The sequence below is a fragment of the Schistocerca americana genome, chromosome 3 (assembly GCF_021461395.2).
Source record: "Schistocerca americana isolate TAMUIC-IGC-003095 chromosome 3, iqSchAmer2.1, whole genome shotgun sequence".
Lineage (NCBI taxonomy): Eukaryota > Metazoa > Arthropoda > Insecta > Orthoptera > Acrididae > Schistocerca > Schistocerca americana.
In genome coordinates this window covers 426,371,780-426,394,820 of record NC_060121.1, presented here as the reverse complement: position 1 = coordinate 426,394,820, position 23,041 = coordinate 426,371,780, and the positions used below count along the sequence as shown (strand labels likewise).

At 44.4% G+C, this 23,041-nt stretch overlaps 1 protein-coding gene across 1 annotated transcript in view; it reads right to left on the bottom strand.

The window, feature by feature from the left end:
• Positions 1-464: 464 nt before the first annotated feature.
• Positions 465-23,041, bottom strand: part of LOC124607448 (carcinine transporter-like) — a 61,946-nt gene continuing 39,369 nt past the window's right edge. The window contains exon 4 of the mRNA XM_047139782.1: positions 465-634. Coding sequence (XP_046995738.1) covers positions 625-634 — 10 coding nt within the window. The 3' untranslated portion in view covers positions 465-624. The remainder of the gene's footprint in view (positions 635-23,041) is intronic.

The following is a 23,041-nucleotide window of genomic DNA, read 5'->3' as shown; positions in this document are numbered from 1 at the left end:
TTGATCAATGTGGATCTATAAGAAGAAACTTACGTTTGTAACAAGGACATGAACTAATTTGTTACCGTATTTATGAAAAATTTCTTGGTCATTATTTTATGAGTCACTCGTGATTATTCGGAAAGTAAATCACGTTATTAGTATAGTCACGAGCGAAAGGTTTGTTGAAGTGAAAAGCTAAGGAACCCGATCCCCATATCATCTGCATTTCGCTGCTGGAACGAATCAGTTTGATATTTTCTTTGCCTTGAGTTTCACGTCCGTATGCGGAAAATACTGGATAGTTCTACGTTAATACGCTTATAACAAATCAAATGGTACTAAACTGCTGCTGTTTCTAAAAAATATTTTTTGACAAGCAAAGTGCAGCCTTGGTGTAATAGAATATGACTGCACAATCACAATTTTTCATCTCGTTATCTATAAATAAATACATAGATACATACCAGGTATGAAAGGTACGGATTTGCACACATGACGCAAGAGACAACTAAATATTCGACGGCGATGCATGTTTGGCGTAAACGGGTAGGATGTATTTCCATGCCCTGTAAGTTCGTAAGTAATAACGACGAACTGGAGAAGAACTGTATCATCAGAGACCCAATGGTTATGAGCCATTGTTCAGAAGATACTGGAAAATAAGACAAAAGATTTCGTAAATATATTACATCTCAGTCACTGAACAGTTTTTAACACTTGAATATATTTGTTTTAAAATATCACATAATGTTCTATTTTTTATTTATCATACTCACGTTAAGAGTTACATGCTGTCTGTTATTTTGGATCGGGATAAATATACAAATACTTATATCGTGATATGGCTGCTGTTATTAGGTGAGCCCGAGAGTCGTGCTGTGCTATGATGGACAGAGGCAGCTGTTATGTGTAGCTTGGCCGACTGAGTACCTGCAGCCTTGTGTGCCGCTTTTAGCAATGGCCTTTTCGAGGTATCCGAAGCCACACAGCAAGCAGTTCCCTTCGCAGTGTTTACTCTTTAAGTTATGGAGATGGACCAGCTTTTGCTGATAGCAGTAGTTCCTGGCAGATTGAAACACGACGAGGCATGGACTCGATTGATATCTGAAGTAGTGCTGGAGGGAATTGACGCCACGAATCCAGCAGGGTTGTCCATAAATCCTTAAGAGTACGAGGGGTGCAGATCTCTTCTGAACAGCACGTTGCAAGGCATTCCAGATATGCTCAGTAATGTTCATGTCTGGGGAGTTTGGTGGACGGCGGAAGTGTTTAAATTTAAACTTAGAAGAGTGTTCCTGGAGCCACACTGTAGCAACTCTGGACGTGTGGGGTCTCGCATTGTCCTGCTGCAATTGCCCTAGTCCGTCAGAATCCACAATGGATATGAAGCAGGTGACCAGACAAGATGCTTATGTATGTGTCATCTGCTAGAGTCGTATTTAGAAATATCAAGGAGCCCATATCACTCCAACTGCTCACGCTCCACACCATTAGCCTCCACCAGCTTGACAGTCCCCTGCTGACAAGCAGTGTCCGTGGATTCATGAGGTTGTCTCCATACCTGTACATGTCCACCCACTCGATACAGTTTGAAACGAGACTCGTCCGACCACGCAACATGTTTCCACTCATCAAAAGTCCAGTGTCGGTGTTGACGGGTCCAGGTGAAGCATAAAGCTTTGTGTAGCGCAGTCATCAGGGGTACACGAGTGGGCCTTCGGCTCCGAAATCCCATATCGATCTTTCGTTGAATGGTTCGCACGCTGACACTTGTTAATGGCCCAGCTTTGAAACCTGCATCAATTTGCGGAGAGGCTGCACTTCTGTCGCGTTGAACGATTCTCTTCAGTCGTGTTGGTCCCGTTCTTGCAGGATCTTTTCCCGTCCGCAGTGACTTCAGAGATTTACTGTTTTACCAAATTCCTTATGTTCACGGTACACTCATGAAATGGTCGTACAGGAAAATCCCCACTTCATAGCTACCTCGGAGATGCTGTGTCCCATCGCTTGTTCGCCGAATATAACACCACGTTCAAACCCACATAAATCTGGATAACCTGTCACTGTAGCAGCAGTAACCGATTTAACAACTGCACCAGACACATGTTGTCTTATACAGGCGTTGTCGACCGTAGCGCCGTATTCTGCCTGTTGACATATTTCTGTATTTGAATACGCATGCCTATACCAGTTTCCTTGGCGCTTCAGTGTATAACCAAAATTCTCGGTGAGTCATTGGGTGGTTCAGACACAACACATATGTTAATAAGAAGTTAATGAGCAGGGGCACTACTTCAGTAGTGTGTGGTATAAAGTTGAGAATTTGGGTCTGACGGGAGGTGTGATAGAGTAATACATGTTGTTGTGGTGTCCACTGTGTCCAGATGGCGTAGTGGTCAGCACATCTTCCAAGTAAACAGGAGACCCGATTCGAATTTCGGTTAGGTTCAAATTTTCAACTTTCACCATTGATATAAATCAATGCTTACTGGCAGCAGCCTTTAATTCCGTTATGTTTTAATTAATAAAAAGTGATGTAAAATTTTTAATATTTCATAGAAATACTGAAAAAATGCATGAAGGCCACTTTACAGTGACATAATATGAGAATCAGTAGAATTAAATTTAGATACATTCGCTTTGAAACTTCCTCGCAGATGAAAACTGTGTGCTGGACTGTGACTCGAACTAGGGACATTTTCCAATCAGGGGCAATTACTCTACCGATTGAATTAGACAAGCACGACTCACGATCCGTCCTCACAGCTTTGTTTGATATACAGGAAGACCAAAGGTCCGTGAACATTTGAAAATGCACTAATTCACGTATAATGTAGGTACAGAGATAAACCCTCACACATATGCCGGGAATGACATGGGGTTTTATTGGAACTGAAAACGAGTGCAGAAACCGGCCAACAGATGTCGTTGCACCGACGAATCCCATTTCACACTCCAGAATTTGGGCTACCGAAAATTCTAGGACTGTCGTGGAAACCCCACTGAATGACGAAAAAGGCACGGAGTGGTGCGGGTTTACCATCTCAATCATGAACGGTTCTTTTTCTTCGAGGAAAGGCGGAGTGCTGTTTTTCAAACTGTCAGAGTGACGGGCGATAAACACCTGCTGGAAGTTAAGACTTACAGGCAGGATAACGCTCCACCCCACGTTGCTACACGTGTGAAAGGTCTCTTGCGCACACCGTTTGGTGAGGATCGGGTGCTGAGCGGCCACCTCCGTGATGCTTGGCCTCCCACGCCACAGACTTTAATCCGTCTCATTATTGGTTGTGGGGTTACCTGAAGCCGCGAGTCTACCGCGATCGTCCGACCTCATTAGGAATGTTAAAAGGCAACATCCGGCAGCATTTTCTCACCATATCTAAAGATATGTGGTACAGTGTGGTTCAGAACATTGTCCCTCGATTACATGTATTGTTGGTGAATGACAGCCAACATCCTGAGCATCTTTTATAAAGAACATCGTCTTTGCTAAAAATCAGCTGATATGCTAATTATTGCTTATGTGTCACATGAAGCGCCACCTGCTTGTTATTTTGTGCACATGTCATGTCAAGCATGTCTATCAATTTTTACCTCGCTGCCAACATCATTTCGTAAAGTACTGAATTTTCAAATGTTAGGTGAATTTTGGGTCACCCTGTCTGTTTGTGATTAAGAGAGACCAAAATATTTACAGCCGACGTGAGATCTCAAAATGCCTCACGTGAAAAGAAGAAAAATGTGTGGTAGTATGCGTGGTGTAGTTTTTCTCCAAATTTAACTAATGGTCTTCTCCTAAAATTTACACTGATCTGTTGTGCCTCTAGTGGGAGTAAGCAATCACATTAAAGGAGGCACATTCGGCTACTTGAGGTCTTATCTTGTTTTCCACTAGGAGGAGCAGATTCATGGTCAGCAGGATCTCTTCAGCCTCGGAAACCGTTAAAATTCACAGTGTGAGACACGCTGTTGAACTCTGTTTTTGAACTCTGGTCTTGAACCGATCGCACTAAAGCTCAATTAGGAAAATTTTACAAATGTCGCGCGAGTGTTTAAGGTGGTGAAGTTTATGTTGACACTAGAATCTAACACCGCAAGGTATTTTGTTTTCTGAAGGGCTGATTTGGACTGACTCACATTCGCAGCCACCTAACAAAAACTGTACGTTAGTTTGTTAGAGTACCTAACTAGCTTGGAAGAAGACTTTGTGCTACATACTGACATGGCTTAGACCCTAAGATACTTCACTATATGAGTACTGTAGTTGGTGAACTTCAGCAGTACAATACGTTAAGCTCCGATCCGTGATTGTGGCCTGAACTTTATGCTGCAACCTGAAACTTATGCTTAGTAGTTATTTAAAAACATGTTTGAGCAATGGGAACTTCATGTAATTCAACCTGCCTACTACTTGAAAAATTGCAATCAAGTGTAACTGAGATCATTTATTTGGCAATCAAATACACACGTCAAAAAACGTTTTGCATCACCCCGGTTCCCAGAATTCCCGAAGACAGACATTGACTGTGGATATTGTACCACACACACAGCCTCTTTGGCTGTTCAGAGATGTCACTAAACCCGGCCAAAGATGTAAACGACCATGTGTGAGCAGCGCCTATTAGAAGGAGGGTGTCCGACAGCCAATCAGTTCCGGTCATTTCACTAGGAAGGAGGTACACGGCCTAGACGGTCAATACCGCTGTTCCATCACGTCCGCATTGTTACTTTCTGCCAGGAAGGGCTCTCTACAGGGGAAGTGTCCAGGCGCCTCGGAACCAAAGGGATGTTGTTCGGACGTGCAGGAGATACAGAGAGAGAGGAACTGTCGATGACATGCCTCGCTCAGGCCGCCCAAGGGCTACTACTGCAGTGGATGACCGGTACCTACGGGTTATGGCTAGGCTGCGTGATGCGCAACTTCACTCCCGGCGTCCATGGAGAGGTCCATCTTTGCAACCACGACACCATGCAGCGCGGTACGGATAGGCCCAACAACATGCCGAACGGACCGCTCAGGATTGGCACTACATTCTCTTCACCGATGAGTGTCGGATGTGTCTTCAACCAGACAATCGTTGGAGACGTGTTTGGAGGCAACCCAGTCAGGCTGAACGCCTTAGACACACTGTACAGCGAGTGCAGCAAGGTGGAGGTTACCTGCTGTTTGGAGTGGCATTATGTGGGGCCGACGTACGCCGCTGGTGGTCATGGAAGGCTCCGTAACGGCTGTACGATCCGTGAATGCCATCCTCCGACCGATAGTGCAACCATATTGGCAGCATATTGGCGAGGCATTCGTCTTCATGGACGACAATTCGCGTCCCCATCGTGCACATCTTATGAATGACTTCCTTCATGATAACGGCATCGCTCGACTAGAGTGGCCAGCATGTTCTCCAGACATGAACCGTATCGAACATGTCTGGGATAGATTGAAAAGGGCTGTTTATGGACGACGTGACGCACCAACCACTTTGAGGGATCTACGCCGAGTCGCCGTTGAGGAGTGGGACGATCTGGACGAACAGTGACTTGATGAACTTGCGGATAGTATGCTACGACGAATACAGGCATGCATCAATGCAAGAGGACGTGCTACTCGGTATCAGAGGTACCGGTGTGTACAGCAATCTGGACCACCACCTCTGAAGGGCTCTATTCCAATTTTCTGAACAGGTTCCGGAACTCTCGGAACCGAGGTGATGCAAAACTTTTTTATATGTGTATATTATTCCATCAGGAGTTTTACGCGGTGCTACCAACTCCAAGTCGTGCGCTATTATTTGTAGACTAGATCCTATGAGCCAACTACATTAACCGTTGAACGACTCTGGTAAGAAGAGAGATAAGAGTAAAAGTGTGCGATCTGATCTTACAACGTCACAGATGAGCAGTCATTATCTAGTTGCGAATCACATATCGCATCCTGGCAAGAAAAGTGACACAAGTCAAAAAACGGCTGTTTTTAGTTTGTCGCTAAAAAATACGTGTGAAGTGCCTCAAAGTGCACGAAAAACTTCAGGTGTCTATCTTGCGCTTCGTCCACCTCACGGCAATAGTGTCAGTTTTGTTGTTTTAAGCGCTTCAATCCGAAACCGCGCTGATGCTAAGGTCGCAGGTTCGAATCCTGCGTTGGGCATGGATGTATGTGATGTCCTTAGGTTAGTTGGGTTTAAGTAGTTCTAAGTATAGTGGACTGATGACCACAGATGTTAAGTCGCATAGTGCTTAGATCCATTCGAACCATTTTTTGTTGTTGTAGGCTACTTCACGATTCGCCACGGCAAGAAGAGTGGGAGGTGTGTATGGATCATTTAAAAAGGGTAGCACTCTTGCCACGCTGTATAAGGTAAGTTGAATGTAGTTTTTAATATTAGTGATTATTACAGTGCCTGTGTTTATACAGTGTCTGCATCTTACATTACAATACGTTTCATAAATGCATGCATGTCTGAAGGAACAGACACTGTTTTGACGATTACAGCTGTTGTAAAGATTACGAAATTTCATGCGTTGCAGCATACAAAAGAATACTGAAATTTCTGCTCTAATGAAAGTTCATATTAAATACCTCTCCTCAGCGAAAAGTATTCCCACAGTATATAAGTACATTTATCATTGCCGCCCGGAGTGGCCAAGCGGTTCTAGGCCCTTCAGTCTGGACCCGCGCGACCGCTGCGGTCGCAGGTTCGAATCTTGCCTCGAGCATCGAGGTGTGTGATGTTCTTAGGTTAGTTAGGTTTAAGTAGTTCCAAGTTCTAGGGGACTGATGACCTCAGAAGTTAAGTCCCATAGTGCTCAGAGCCATATGAACCATTTTGATTTATCATTATTTATTTTAGTATATTGCGTTCCTTAAATTGTACCTAATTCATGTTCCACATTATACTGTAGTAATTGGCATAAATAATAATTTTGCATTTTTTATGTTTCTAGTAAAACCATTTCAACTTTCCCGTTTTTTATTCTAACTTGAATACTAATTCTCCTGATGAAGTATCTAATGTCATACTACAGTAAGTAAAAAAAAATTATTTGGGGTGTGGAAAAGTGGTAAAAGTATTACACGAGAGCTTGTAAGAAAAAATAGTTTTTATAAAAGCTAGCAAAGTGACACAAATCAAAGAACTAATTAATAATTACCTGATAACACCTCACATTCGACGACGACACAGTTACATGGCCATACTAATGTTGTAAAAAATATATGGAATTCAGTGTCTAAAATTTGTACTTAAAATTTAAAGGAAGCTTGTACTACTTTAGTGCAAGTTTTATAGCATTATTTGAGTGGATTTATCCCAAGGATTGCATTTTTGAGTTGTGTCACTATTCTTGTCGGGGTGTGAATTGATAGACCAGCAGATATGATAGGCCAGCAGACTATACACTGATCTTTCAACACCTGAGGAAAGCGCGTTAGCTGAACTTGTCGAGTTTATGCTCTAAACCCACGAAACGTTGTCATGAAAAAACAAGCCACCACGTTCGTTAACGTAGCATGCCTTAGTACTCGGAGTAGAGTTATCTCACCCAAAGAGTGATTCCGTAATGAGGTTGCTGGCTGTCCGCAAGAGAAATTGAATAACCCGTGGAGAAGCAAGGACGGCCTTTCCTTCAAAACCAAGCGGCGGCGCGAACCAAATACAAATCATGTTATAAATAACAGAGAGTAATGTAGGGAGGCCGTAGTATATCAAGTATGGCGCTACTTTCCTCGCTGATGGTTATAAGGCGTTCTGTATTTGGTCAAAGCCGCCACCTCATGACGCCCGCTCCTAGCCCAGCCACATAACTGTTTAAGAGTAACTTTTCTATCATTACGTTGTGGTGAATGACAAAAAAAAAGCTGACAAAGTTTCAAGACGACAAACAGAATTTTGAAGTTGTTACAGGTTTTTAGAAGTTTTCTTATGGCTGGCAAGAAAGTAAGCGGAAGCTTCAAATTTGGAAGAAAACGTGTAATCTGATATACACTAAGGTGAAACAAGTCATGGGATAGCGGTATCCCCATACACAGATGGAGATAATAATAGGTGCCCAAGGTATAAAAGAGCAGTGCATTGGCAGAGCTTTCCTTTGTGCCCAGACGATTCGTGTTAAAAGGTATCCGACATGATCATGGCCGCACGACGAGACTTAACAGACTTCGGACGAGTGATGATAGTTGGAGCTACAAGTATGAGAAATTCTGTTTCGGAAATTATTGGGGCATTCGGTATTCCGAGATCCACGGTGTCAAGAGCTTGCCGCGAACATGAAACTTCTAACGTTACTACTCATCACAGGCAACGCAGTGGCCGACGGCTTCACTTAACGACCGAGAATACCGGCGTCTGCAATGGGTTGTCAGTGCTAGCAGACAAACAGCAGTACGTGGAATTACCGCAGAAATCAATGTGGGACGTACGACGAACGTATTCGTTAGGACAGTGCTGTGAAATTTGGTGTTAATGGGCTGTGGCAGCAAACGACCGAAGCGAGTGCCTTTGCTAACACCACGACATCGCCTGCAGTACCTCAACTGGGCTCGTGACCGTTTCGGTTGGATTCTAGACGATTGGAAAACCGTGCCCAGGGCAAATGCGTCCCGATTTTAGTTGGCAAGAGCTGACGGTGGGGTTCACGTGTGGCTCAGACCCCACGAAGCCATAGACCCAAGTTGTCGACAAGACACTGTGCAAGTTGGTAGTGCTTCATAATGATATGGTCAGTGTTCGTATGGAATGGGCTGGGTCCTCTCGTCCAGCTGAACCGATTACTGACTGTAAATGGTTATTTTCGGCCGCTTGGAGACCATCTGCAACCATTCATAGACTTGAACGATGGAATTTTTGTGCATGACAACGTGCCATGTCATCAGGCCACACTTTCTGCAAATGGTTCGAAGAACATTCTGGACAATTCGAGCGATTGATTTGGTGACATGAATCCCATCGACCGTTTGTGGGATACAATCGAAAGGTGGGTTCATGCACAAAATGCTGCACCAACAACACTTCCAAAATTATGGACAGCTATAGAGGCAGTATGGCTCTATATTTCAGCAGGTGAATCCCAACGGTTTGTTATGTCCATGCCAGGTCGTGTTTCTGCGCTACGTCGGGAAAAAGGAGGTCCGACGTGATATTAGCAGGTATCCCATGTTTTTTGCCAGCTCAGTGTACAAAACACTTTCAGCAGGCTCATCTTCTTTCATTTCTCTAGCATTTATGCCGTCTTATACGGAGTTCACAATTTCAGAATTTCGTACTTTTTCAAAATTTTTATTATTTAACTATACGGCAGGATGACTGTTCTGACACCATAATAGCCAAGGTAAGGTAGGGGAGGGAACTCGTGTGCGCCTTCTGTCTGTGATTCGTGTGTTAGCGTACTGCAGCTGTTCGTGGATTAATTCGTCTGAGGCAGAATGTGAGGACCAGCCCAGCATCTGCCTAAACGAGCGTTGTAAACCGCCGATAGTGTATAAAGCGTGATTCATCTGAAAAGGCCACCTGTCTCCTGTATAGTTGCGTTACTGGCGTGAAAATTCAAGCGTTCGTCGCCGATGAACAGGAGTCAGTATGGGTGACTGAAACAGGCACCCCCTGCGGAGGCCCATACGCAGCAACGTTCGCTGAACGGTCGTTGAGGAGACCCTGTTGGCAACCCCTTGGTTCATCTTGGCAGTCAGGTGACCAACAGTTGCACATCAGCTCGCCCGTACACGTTTCCGCAGCCGTCATTCAGCCCTGTCATGTATGGCCTATGGTACACCTCGGCGCTGGTTTTTCGTAGCGCCGGTTTGCTGTGTACGGTGTACTTTAACCAGAGCAGCAGGCAGACAGTTTACAATCTGAGCCTTTTTGGAAATGTTTCTACCTCTGACCCGAAAGCCAACGATCATTCCCTTTTGGACGTTAAATAAATGGCTCCGTTTCCGTATTATGACAATGATTGCACTGATGTCTTCCCGACACGACTTGTATACCCTCCACTGCTAGTGCTGCCACCGCCGTCCGTGAGCGGCTATTGCACTTTGACGTCTAAAATAGGCAGCGATCACATTAAAGTGATTCGGCAGTGTACAAGGGGAACTCAAATGAAAACAAAATACACGTTGCCAAGGCTGTTCCCGAAACGCCGCACAAGTTGCGCTGGAAATCCCTTACATGTCCTTCATATAGTCCCAATCTCTTCCAGTGTGGTTTTCATACTTCGGAGCCCTGAAAAATGGCATGTTGATTTGCTTCTGACGAAGAGGTGCATGCCTAGGTACAATTATGGTTCCGTATGCAGCTGCAAATATTTTTCCATGAAATCATTAATCGGTGTCCAGACACTCTGTGACCAAAATGGTACTGAAACAGAGGATGACAGACTAAAGGCCGAAATACTAAATGTCTTTTTCCAAAGCTGTTTCACAGAGGAAGACTGCACTGTAGTTCCCTCTCTAGATTGTCGCAAAATGGCTCTGAGCACTATTCCACTTAACTTCTGAGGTCATCAGTCGCCTAGAACTTAGTACTAATTAAACCTAACTAACCTAAGGACATCACACACATCCATGCCTGAGGCAGGATTCGAACCTGCGACCGTAGCGGTCGCTCGGCTCCAGACTGTAGCGCCTAGAACCGCACGACCACTCCGGCCGGCCTGATTGTCGCACAGATGACAAAATGGGAGATATCGAAATAGACGACAGAGGGATAGAGAAACAATTAAAATCACTCAAAAGAGGAAAGGCCGCTGGACCTGATGGGATACCAGTTCGATTTCACACAGAGTACGCGAAGGAACTTGCCCCCCTTCTTGCAGCGGTGTACCGCAGGTCTCTAGAACGGCGTAGCGTTCCAAAGGATTGGAAAAGGGCACAGGTCATCCCCGTTTTCAAGAAGGGACGTCGAACAGATGTGCAGAACCATAGACCTATATCTCTGACGTCGATCAGTTGTAGAATTTTGGAACACGTATTATGGTCGAGTACAATGACTTTCCTGGAGACTAGAAATTTACTCTCTAGGAATCAGTGTGGGTTTCGAAAAAGACGATCGTGTGAAACTCAGCTCACGCTATTCGTCCACGAGACTCAGAGGGCCATAGACACGGGTTCCCAGGTAGATTCCGTCTTTCTTGACTTCCGCAAGGCGTTCTATACAGTTTCCCACAGTCGTTTAATGAACAAAGTAAGAGCATATGGACTATCAGACCAATTGTGTGATTGTATTGAAGAGTTCCTATATAACAGAACGCAGCATGTCATTCTCAATGGAGAGAAGTCTTCTGAAGTAAGAGTGATTTCAGGTGTGCCGCAGGGAAGTGTCGTAGGACCGTTGCTATTCACAATATACATAAATGACCTTGTGGGTAACATCGGAACTTCACTGAGGATTTTTGCGGTTGATGCTGTAGTATATCGAGAGGTTGTAACAGTGGAAAATTGTACTGAAATGCAGGAGGATCTGCAACGAATTGACGCATGGTGTGGGGAATGGCAATTGAATCTCAATGTAGACAAGTGTAATGTGCTGCGAATACATAGAAAGAAAGATCCTTTATCATTTAGCTACAGTATAGCAGGTCAGCAACTGGAAGCAGTTAATTCCATAAATTATCTGGGAGTAGGCATTAGGAGTGATTTAAAATGGAATGATGATTTAAAGTTGATCGTCGGTAAAGCAGATGCCAGACTGAGATTCATTGGAAGAATCCTAAGGAAATACAATCCGAAAACAAAGGAAGTATGTTACAGTACACTTGTTCGCCCATTACATGAATATTGCTCACCAGTGTGGGATCCGTACCAGATAGGGTTGATAGAATAGATAGAGAAGATCCAAAGGAGAGCAGCGCGCTTCGTTACAGGATCATTTAGAAATAGCGAAAGCGTTACGGAGATAATAGATAAACTCCAGTGGAAGACTTTGCAGGAGAGACGCTCAGTAGCTCGGTACGGGTTTTTGTTGAAGTTTCGAGAACATACCTTCACCGAAGAGTCAAGCAGTATATTGCTCCCTCCTACGTATATCTCGCGAAGAGACCGTGAGGATAACATCAGAGAGATTAGAGCCCACACAGAGGCATACCGACAATCTTTGTTTCCACGAACGACTAGAATAGAAGGGAGAACCGATAGAGGTACTCAAAGTACACTCCGCCTCCTGGCTTGCGGAGTATGGATGTAGGTAGGTAGGTAGATCGGTGGTGGTAGGTTCCTATGGGACCAAACTGCTTAGGCCATCGGCCGCTAGACTAACACACCACTTAATCTAACTGAAACTAACTTACGCTAAGTACAACACACACACACACACACACACACACACACATACACCCATGCCGCTAGGGACGACTCGAACCTCCGACGAGGGTAATCACGCGAACCTTGGCAAGGCGCCTTTGACCGCACGGTTATCCCGCGCGGCATCATTGACCGTCTTGCCTCACAGTGGGATAAATGAATTAACATATATGGTGATTAGATTTGAAGTAATAAACAATTTAGTTTTTTTTCAACTGTCTCGTTTTCATTTGATTGTCCCTTATAGATGCAGATACAGACACGAGCCAGCCCTCGCCCATGCACGATATGCGCCTCGGTGGACTGTAGACCCATCACGTCATGACTGCTGAGCAGGGCAGGACAAAACTCGCTACAGCTGCCGCCTGATATCCTGTAAGCTGTGGCAGTTCACGAGGGAACCCGTGACAAAAGAGACTGCTAAAACGCCTCCGCCGTGAAATAAAGGGAGCGGTGGAGGCAAGTAGTAACAGAGACTGATTCAACGTAACCGTATGTCTACAACTTTAAGATCAGTCAACATAGAGACGAAATCGAAGAATTCCACCACTCTATTTTGACCAAAGTGTCCTCTGCGAGCCTAGAGAAAAAATTGAACATCCTTAAAGACACACTTGCCGCCAAATTACGACACGTAGGAGATTCTGTGAATGACAATAAAATCGCCACGATAGCTTAATGTCTGTGACTATGTCTTACAGTCCGTTACAAGGGTGACAAGATTCAGCCCGTGTCACCTGAAGAGCTACCAGCTTCACCCCGTCAGCGCAAAACCAAGAAAGTGGCAGGATCGGACGGCATTGCCAACATTGTCCTAAAGCAGCTAACACCTATCGCCGTCCCACAGGCTGCAGATGTCTTCTTTGAAATCCTCGGGTCTGGTTGTTATCCTGCAGCGCGCAAATGCCGATATGCTAGCCATATCCGAGACTGGAAATGACCTTCAACTGGCGAATAGCTGCAGACCTGTTAGTCCAATACCAGCACTCTCGACGACCGTTGAAAGAATCTACCTCTGTCATATTATACGCCACATCGAAGCAGAGGCCTAAAACCCAGACAGCAGCTCTGAATTCAACGCGGTCACTAGAAGGAACAGCAGATTCTGCCCTTGGTGGAGGACGTTTTCGACGCCATGGGTCGCCACGAATACTTTGGAGCCGTCTTCCTGAAATGTCTCCACAGCCTTCCACAGCATGTAGCGTGAAGGACTCCTATACTAGCTTGTCGCCCCAGTGCCCCACGTCTTTGCTCCAAAACTACCTGGCAGACTGTACGTTCCGCGTGAGGCCGCAAAACGACACATCCACTGAACGTCATACCGTGTAGGGTTACCACAGGGATCGAGTGCGAGATGATCCTGTACATCCTGTACGCTACCGACTCACCAAAAACTGATCAGGTACATATTGGGCTCTATGGAGGTGGCACCACGATGTGAGCAGCCAAAATGGGCCCACTCATTTTCTAGAGCCATCTACAGGGCTCCTGTAAAGACCTCGTTGCCTGGGGCGTCCAGTGGCTGCTCAGTATCAACACGGCCAAAATCTAGTCCGGCATCATCAGCTTCCAACGAATTCCAGCGGCGCTTCAACAAATCGGAGTTCTCGGCAACGTAGTGCGCTGGGAAGCAAGCTACCTTGTCGCGAAGCAGGACAAGCGTCTAACGTAGTGACAACACACCCCTTACATGAGGAAAAAGGCTCATAGAAGAACCACCACCTTGTAACTGGTGTGAATCCAAGCTCGACATTGCGTCCACACCTCGCCGTAATACTGTACAAGCCACTGTTCCCTCCGGTACTTGAGTATGCTGCGATGGTTTTGGGCAGCGCCGCTGAAAAGCATGTCATGAGACTTCGAACCTTATAAAACCGAGCGATAATGATAGCGCTGGTAGCAGAGCGGTTCTAGGCGCTTCAGTCTGGAACCGCGCGACCGCTACGGTCGCAGGTTCGAATCCTGCCTCGGGCATGGATGTGTGTGATGTCCTTAGGTTAGTTAGGTTTAAGTAGTTCTAAGTTCTAGGGGACTGATGACCTCAGATGTTAAGTCCCATAGTGCTCAGAGCCATTTGAACCTTTTTTTTTTCGATAATGATAGCGCTACTTCTGTAACGCGGTGTCACTTCTGAGATCGGGCACAAAACTGAGGACGTTCAACATCTTCATGTTCTAAGTTCTAGGAGACTGATGACCTCAGATGTTAAGTCCCATAGTGCTCAGAGCCATTTGAACCTTTTTTTTTTTTCGATAATGACAGCGCTACTTCTGTATCGCGGTGTCACTTCTGAGATCGGGCACAAAAATGAGGACGTTCAACATCTTCATGAACGCATCGGCGAAACTGCTGCATCTTTGTACAGAAAAGCGCAGTTCTCGCAAAACTCGAAGATCCATGCGCTCGGGCAAAATATACATATCGAACGTCTACGAAATGGCCGCGCCTGCTTTTTAGCAACTCCGATTAGCAGCAGAAGACTCGAGGGAAATAGGAATGAGAAGCAAAACAGGAAAGAAGGGCAACAACAATCGGAAGAGTAGCCTCAATGTTTAATCTGCATAAAACATCAAGGAACTCTCAATGGAGATCCGATATTGACGGCATAGAAAGATACTGCATGTGATAGAAATAACTTGCACTGCTATTGATTTGCACGTGAGGCTGTACTGATCACTATAAATGGCTGTGTGAGCCGGTTCTCAGGTAAAAGATAAGCTCGAGCATAGTACGGCACCTAGTAAAACACTACAGTGTCCGGAAGCAACTCAGGTCGATAACAGCATTTTCTTACTATTCAGTTTACTCAGGCTTTTTCATCGAATCTGTTTCATCCTGTGTCTCTTTCTCTCTTCAGGGTGTGACACAATAACACGATATTACGAGTACATGCACGTGAGATGTATGAACTTTTTCTTAATATAGAGATTTTCTGTATGGTCACTGAAAACTTGGAGAAATATTTATGTTTTCACTCTTTGTAGCGCTGTTGTATAAGTTGTCTAGTTTGTAAAGAATTGTTTCTTTTGTAAGTGATGAGAACATGTAATATACCGTCCGCAACTAGTGGTCTAGTGGCTAGCGTCGCTGCCTTTGGATCAGGGGGTCCCGGGTTCGATTCCCAGCCGGGACGGGGATTTTCTCCGTCCGGGAGCTGGGTGTTTGTGTTGTGCTCATCATCTCATCATCATTCGGGCAGTGCCGACACTGGAAATGGAAAGATTTGGAACTTGTACCGGCGCTGATGACCACGATGTTGAGCGCCCCATAAACCAACATCATCATCATCATCATGTAATATACTATCATTGTTTCACGTGTGACGAATGGGTTAACTATTGATGGGTAAGTATTTCATCTATAGTCAGAAACGTAAGAAACGTATCGGAGCAGAGATTCTGAGGCTTAACTTCATCTGTATTCAGTAACAGTAATATAGTCTCCCAAATTGATAGTACATTTCAGTTTTTTGTGGGTTACCTTTTCGTAATGGAAGATAGGCGAGAAGTTACTATGTTTTGCGCACAGCAGATTATAAGTTTGACCTCAAGTCCAGTGCAAGTAGTTGGTATTCTATACGTAGATGAAGTTGTTGCCTTTTGAACCGGCGTTCGGTTTTTTTATTTTTTAGTTAAGCTAAATTAACACCAAATATAGCAGAAAATGTTAATAATTTGTTGGTCATATTTTTGTCAAAAGTGAAATTATTTCTTACTTATTATAAGTACAACAAGGTCATACATAGAAAAATTTGGTAAATAAATAAATACGCGTTTCATTCAGTAGGAAGAGTCATAGCAGTTCAGTACCTGTTGTCAGCGCCACGAGAATGAAAGAAACAAGGGCGCTAATCAGTAATACCAGACAGTGCGTAAATCGTCTGCCGAGATGGTTTCCAACGAAGTGTGCCAGCATGCAAGAAACCATCATCAAGACGCCCTGGCCGACGTATGCAACGAAAGGATTCTCTCCAAAACTTTTATTGTGGAAAAGTAGAGTGAAAAGGACAAGAGAACCCGCTGACCTGTGTGGAAAAATAATCTTCATGTAATATCTTAAGAAATTAAGGTAGTTATATTTTAACTCTCTTTATTAAACTGATGAATCTGCACTTGATTAGTTTTCAAACAATTATTTCGATTATGCAGTACGTCCTAATGTGATAGACTATTTTACTGTGACCTGTGTTTCACCACAAAAATCTTCAATTATCGGATATGTTGCTGTTCTTTTGGTCGTTCCCCTTTGAAAACTGATGGATGCTTTGCTCTTACGTTATGAAATATTCGTACTATAACAGTGTTATGCTATAAGAGGGCGACATAGATTACCCGCTAGACAGGAAATATGTTGACTTGTATCCAACTTTTTAATTCAGAAAAACTCCCAGTTTTTTCTCTTGCTTTTGTAATAGTTTTAGTCAAGTTTTCAGTTTGTACAGCTCTTCACGCAAGTGTATACTATGGAATTTTTTTTATCTGTGCATAAATGTAGCAACCTTCATCTAAATGTAGTTGCTTTCTGTAGTCAAGGCTCGAGAAGGGTTTCTTTACAACTTTTAGGCTCCACTCCTGTCTCCATAACCAAGTCGACTATTTCCTGGAGCACCAAGATTTGTCCTATCAACTGATCAACAGATCCCATCCTTCACCAAGCTTATGCCATAAATTCCCTTTCAAAACGATTCTGTTGACTACTTCCTCATCAGGGATCCTGCAGACCAGAGATTCTCTAGCCTACCACAAGGTGTGCAATAGGAGCAACTGCGTCCATGTCCTGTCTCCCTGACAAAGAGAGTGTTCCAACAAAATATAATTTGCATTTCCGATGATAGATACAAACTGTACGTAAGCTTACGAATCAGTTGATACACACTACCGTAGAAGAAATTACATTACTGGCCATTAAAATTGCTACACCACGAAGATGACGTGCTACAGACGCGAAATTTAACCGACAGGAAGAAGATGCTGTGATATGCAAATGATTAGCTTTTCAGAGCATTCACACAAGGTTGGCGCCGGTGGCGACACCTACAACGTGCTCACATGAGTAAAGTTTCCAACCGATTTCTCATACACAAAACAGCAGTTGACCGGCCTTCCCTGGTGAAACGTTGTTGTGATGCCTCGTGTAAGGAGGAGAAATGCGTACCATCACGTATCCGACTTTGATAAAGGTCAGATTGTAGCCTATCGCGATTGCGGTTTATCGTATCGCGACATTGCTGTTCGCGTTGGTCGAGATCCAATGACTGTTAGCAGAATACGGACTCGGTGGATTCAGGAGGGTAATACGGAACGCCGTGCTGGATCCCAATGGCCTCGTATCACTTGCAGTCAAGATGACAGGCATCTTATCCGCATGGCTGTAACGGATCGTGCAGCCTCGTCTCGATCCCTGAGACAACGGATGGGGACTTTTGCAAGACAACAACCATCTGCACGAACAGTTCGACGACGTTTGCAGCAGCATGGACTATCAGCTCAGAGACCATGGCTGCGGTTACCCTTGACGCAGCATCACAGACAGGAGAGCCTACGATGGTGTACTCAATGACGAACCTGGGTGCACGAATGGAAAAACGTCATTTTTTCGGATGAATCCAGGTTCTGTTTACAGCACCATGATGGTCGCATCCGTGTTTGGCGACATCGCGGTGAACGCACATTGGAAACGTGTATTCGTCGTCGCCATACTGGCGTATCACCCGGCGTGATGGTATGGGGTGCCGTTGGTTACACGTCTCGGTCACCTCTTGTTCGCATTGACGGCACTGTAAACAGTGGACGTTACATTTCAGATGTGTTACGACCTGTGGCTCTACCCTTCATTCGATGCCTGCGAAACCCTACATCTCAGCAGGATAATGCACGACCGCATGTTGCAGGTCTTGTACGGGCCTTTCTGGATACAGAAAATGTTCAACTGCTGCCCTGGCCAACACATTCTCCAGACCTCTCACCAACTGAAAACGTCTGATCAATGGTGGCCGAGCAACTGGCTCGTCACAAAACACCAGTCACTACTCTTGATGAACTGTGGTATCGTGTTGAAGCTGCATGGGCAGCTGTACCTGTACACGCCATCCAAGCTCTGTTTGACTCAATGGCCAGGCGTATCAAGGCCGTTATTACGACCAGAGGTGGTTGTTCTGGGTACTGATTTCTCAGGATCTATGTACCCAAATTGCGTGAAAATGTAATCACATGTCAGCTCTAGTATAATATATTTGTCCAATGAATGCCCGTTTATCATCTGCATTTCTTCTTGGTGTATCAATTTTTAATGGCCAGTAGTGTAGTAGTACACCTGGAAACACGGCGTCGTTTTTGATCCGATGACGACATATGTCACCTGGGGGATAATGGAAGTACTGATAATGATTTCAACGCGCCAACAAATAGCACAGTTGCATAGCTACCAGAGTGCCATCTGTGTCCACCATTTAATGGAGAATGCTCACGGCCAGAAGGGTCAACGTGGTGCAAACGAGTAAAGCAAGCAGGCAAGTGTGCCAAGGAGGCGCAATCATGCTCTACAGCCAAATGAGCGAGTGGCAAGTTGGACGTGCTGCGTCAGCTGTGCAACGACGGTGGTATCAGTGGTCACGTGCTCATTCTCACACCTGTCTACGAGGTTCTAGACATCCACGCAGCACCGACGCCCGCCAGGAGCGTCGTATTGCATTACATCAGTGGCATATCGTACGCCCATCATAGTACAGATAAGATGGCTTGTGTGGTCAGACGTGTCAACACGAACTGTTACGAACCGGTTATTAGCAGTGAGACTATGAGCACGCACACCTCTATCCCGTCTTCCACTCACGCCACAGCATCGACGTCCACAGTTCGACTGGCCCACGATGCTCTTCAACACTGAAAGCAGATTCTGCCTGCATGCAAGTGATGTTCGATTGTGTGTGCGACGTAGATGCGGTGAGTACTGTCTCGTAGGGTGCATTCGTCCAAGACACACTCTGCCCACCCCAGGCCTTATGCTCTGGCGTGCGAAAAGCTACAACTCTTGCTCTATTTGTTTGTTTCTAAGGAATACAAACCATAGCGCTCGTTACGTACAGAACGTTCTTAGACCCGTTCTTTTCCCGTTCTTGCAGCAGGAAGGTGATATATTGTTCCAACTGGATAATGCTCACCTACACACTGCCCTTGAAACTCAACGTGCTCTGCAACACTGCAGAGACTTCCCCGACCAGCACGATCTCCGGACTCGTCTCCAGTCGAGCACGTATGGGATATGATGGAACCAGGAGTGATTCGTGCGACTCGTTAGCCAACAATTCTTACATAATTACGTGAACGGGTCGAGTAGGCATGGCATAACGTATCCCCGGACAGTATTCGCCATCTGTACCATCGGCTGGATGTCAGTGTCAGCGTCTGCGTTGTCGGCCATGAACGCCACGCCACATACTAAGATGGATGTTTCAGCATGTCAGTACCTGGTACCTCTCTCTGAACCGCTTGTGCTATTAATCTCTAAATTTAATCATTTCATGCACTCCATATGCACTGTTGCAACAATAATTCTTGAGTGAATTTGAAAGCCCTAAAAGAGAGTATAATTTTTTTTCCATCAATGTGCGTCATGGGTCGCACCGAATAACATTCCAAAGTGAGATGCAGTGCCCCCTGTAACAAAACAGACGAGAGAAGCCCTCTCGCTCTTAGTCGTTTGCAGTTCTTGGTTGCAGTCGTATCGTGATCTTCAATAGCGGTAGTGTCGATGCCATTTATATGTCCTCGTGGATGCTTACTGTTGTTACTAGCAGCTATGGAAATTACAGCTCTACTTAGTGCTGTTTCGCATGCACTGTAATGCAATCGCGATTATTTTGGTACATAATTAGTAGAAATGCAATGTTTGCATCTCATTGGGCTAGCTACATTCCAGTAATAGTACTTTTTACTGCCCCTCTTTGGACTACAGTCTACTCAATTCTCGAGGCTATCCATCATTTTGAGGAATATCTCAGTGCATTCTCTCTCTAATCAAAGGCTGGACGAAGTATCAAAACGCTCGTTTATGTTACAATTATTTGTTCCTTTTGTCTCGCTTTGCAGCAAGACTCTTCGGGATAGGATGATCAACAGCGTGTGTGCGCAAGTCGAAATGAAGATGTAACGGGCTACCTACATGTGATTTATTGGAAGAATATACGCAAGTTTTTATCACATCTGTTGGGATTGTGATCTACAGAATTCCTCTGTTGCTTCCTCGAACTCTTGCACTTAGCACTCTGGAACTCCTGCTGCACAAGATGGGGTCCAATTCTGGCTACGGTCGCGACAGAAGTAATTTAGCATGGAAAGCTACTAAATGTACCTGTTAATTGGGAATAGAGGACAGGCAGTTTTTCATCAGTTCTACTAACAGTATCGCCACGTTCTTTTAACAGAACACAGCAGTGTCTACAACCCGATCTGCACATCTGATCTTCAGCTTTTTTCTGTGGTGCCACATTTCCTAAGCTTCTATTCTCTTCTTATTCTTTTCTTATCTGCACAGTTTAGAGTACACAATTACCTGAGACAAATTAACATGATTATTACTATCAGAAAACTTAAATTTATTTTAGATGTTGAAATACTTTTCAGGAACCCTCTTCTAGCTATTGCCAATCTATATTTTACATATATCCTTCCTGCTTTGGCCGTTGTTAGCTTCCTGCCCAGGTACTAAAACTATATTAATTTTAGTGCCTCGTTCCCTGAATTGACTACCTGAGTATAGGATGATTAATCCGACTACATTGCCCTTCATTTACTTCTATTTTGTTTCCGCAATACTGTTTTCAAGTTTCTTTCGTTTATATAGTCTTTCTATATATATTTTTTTCCACATTTCAGTCTACAGGCTTTCCTTAGTACCAGACCGCCGTAAGAGTTCTTAATAATTGTTCTTTCCTGCAATTTCTAATTTAATTTCTCTACTTTAGTCAGTCGCTAAATAATGCTCCATTTCAATCTCAACAGCTTCCAGTTATTTCAGCTTTCCTCTTTTCACTCCTTTCCGTCATTCTGTATTCTCCTAATGTTTCCTTCTCCTGCTTTACCTGCTATCGAACTCCTGTTCCTCATCACAATTAAATTTTCGTTTCTGTTAATTAAGTAAATAATTTACATTGTCTCATTACCCATCATTACAGTCTCTTCAGTCATTTGCAGAGCTTTCAATCAGTGGTGGAATTAGGACATATACATACTTACACTTCTGCAGTTGGTCTTGGCTTCATGTCTACTTTACATTTGTTAATATGATCACTACACTGTTCCTAGTAGTTCGCCCACACACTTTTTTTTATTCTTTATTAGACCTGGTACTGTGACTCTGTGTTAATCTTGCTACCATCTGGACCCAAACGAACAGACAGCCGGTACTCAACAATGAAGCATAGCGGATGTCCTCAGTTATGTCCTGTCTGTAGAGTCGCATGTGCGAGTAGTATTTTATTACTTCGTCGCCGCTAATTCAGAGTCCATCACAGCTTATATAACATGGCACATTTATACAGACAAACCACTATAAAGCTTACAAGGGAACCTCCCCATCGCACGCCCCTCAGATTTAGTTATAAGTTGGCACAGGGATAGGCCTTGAAAAACTGTACACAGATCAATCGAGAAAACAGGAAGAAGTTGTGTGGAACTATGAAAAAATAAGCAAAATATACAAACTGAGTAGTCCATGTGCAAGGTAGGCAACATCAAGGAGCATGTTAGCTTACGAGCGCCGTGGTCCCGTGGTTAGCGTGTGCAGCTACGGAATGACAGGTCCTGGGTTCAAAGCTTCTCTCGAGTGAAAGGTTTAATTTTTTATTTTCAGATAATTATCAAAGTTCAGGCTCTCACACATAATCAACTTCGCTCTCCAAAATTCCAGGACATGTTCAGATTTGCTTGGACATATACAGGATTTGACGGTCTACGCACGGAAACTTTTGAAAACGTAAAAAACATATGTTTTGACAGAGCACAGGGAAAACTGTGCGACTGTGAAACTGTTGCATTCATTTGATGCAGTTTATGTGACAAACTCATCACTTTTTTGGGAGTGATTATCACAGCCACAAGGAAACCTAAATCGGTTGACCTATGACCTTGCGATCAAATGGTTTCGGTTCCTATTGGTGCACGTCGTTTCGTCTACTAATCGCACGGTTTTGCGGTGCGGTCGCAAAACACAGACACTAAACTTATTACACTGAACAGAGACGTCAATGAATGAACGGACAGATCGTAACTTTGCAAAAATAAAGAAAGTAAAATTTTCACTCGAGGGAGGACTTGAAGCAAGGATCTTTCGGTTCGCATCTGCTCACTCTAACCACGAGACCACGGCGCCCATCAACCAACATTGTCCTTTATGTTGCTTATCTTCCATGTGGACTACTCAGTTTGTATATTTTACTTATTTTTTCATAGTTCCACACAACTTCTTCCTGTTTTCTCGATTGATCTGAGTTCAGTTTTTCAAGGCCTATCCACTGTGTCAACTTATAACTAAATATGAGGGGGGTGCGATGGGGAGGTTCCCTTGTTAGTTTCCAACCCGATCATGCACGGCCATGAACTTCCGAAATTGAATGTTTCGTACATGACGACGTTAAAAGTGATTCACAAGACATATTCGGTATCCATCTCTCTATTATGAGCAGTTCCGTCTACATCAAGTTCGTCAGTGATGAGGTGTGCAACAGAATCGTGCACGCAAACGCAAACAGTCTTAAATTCAAACACTGGGGCA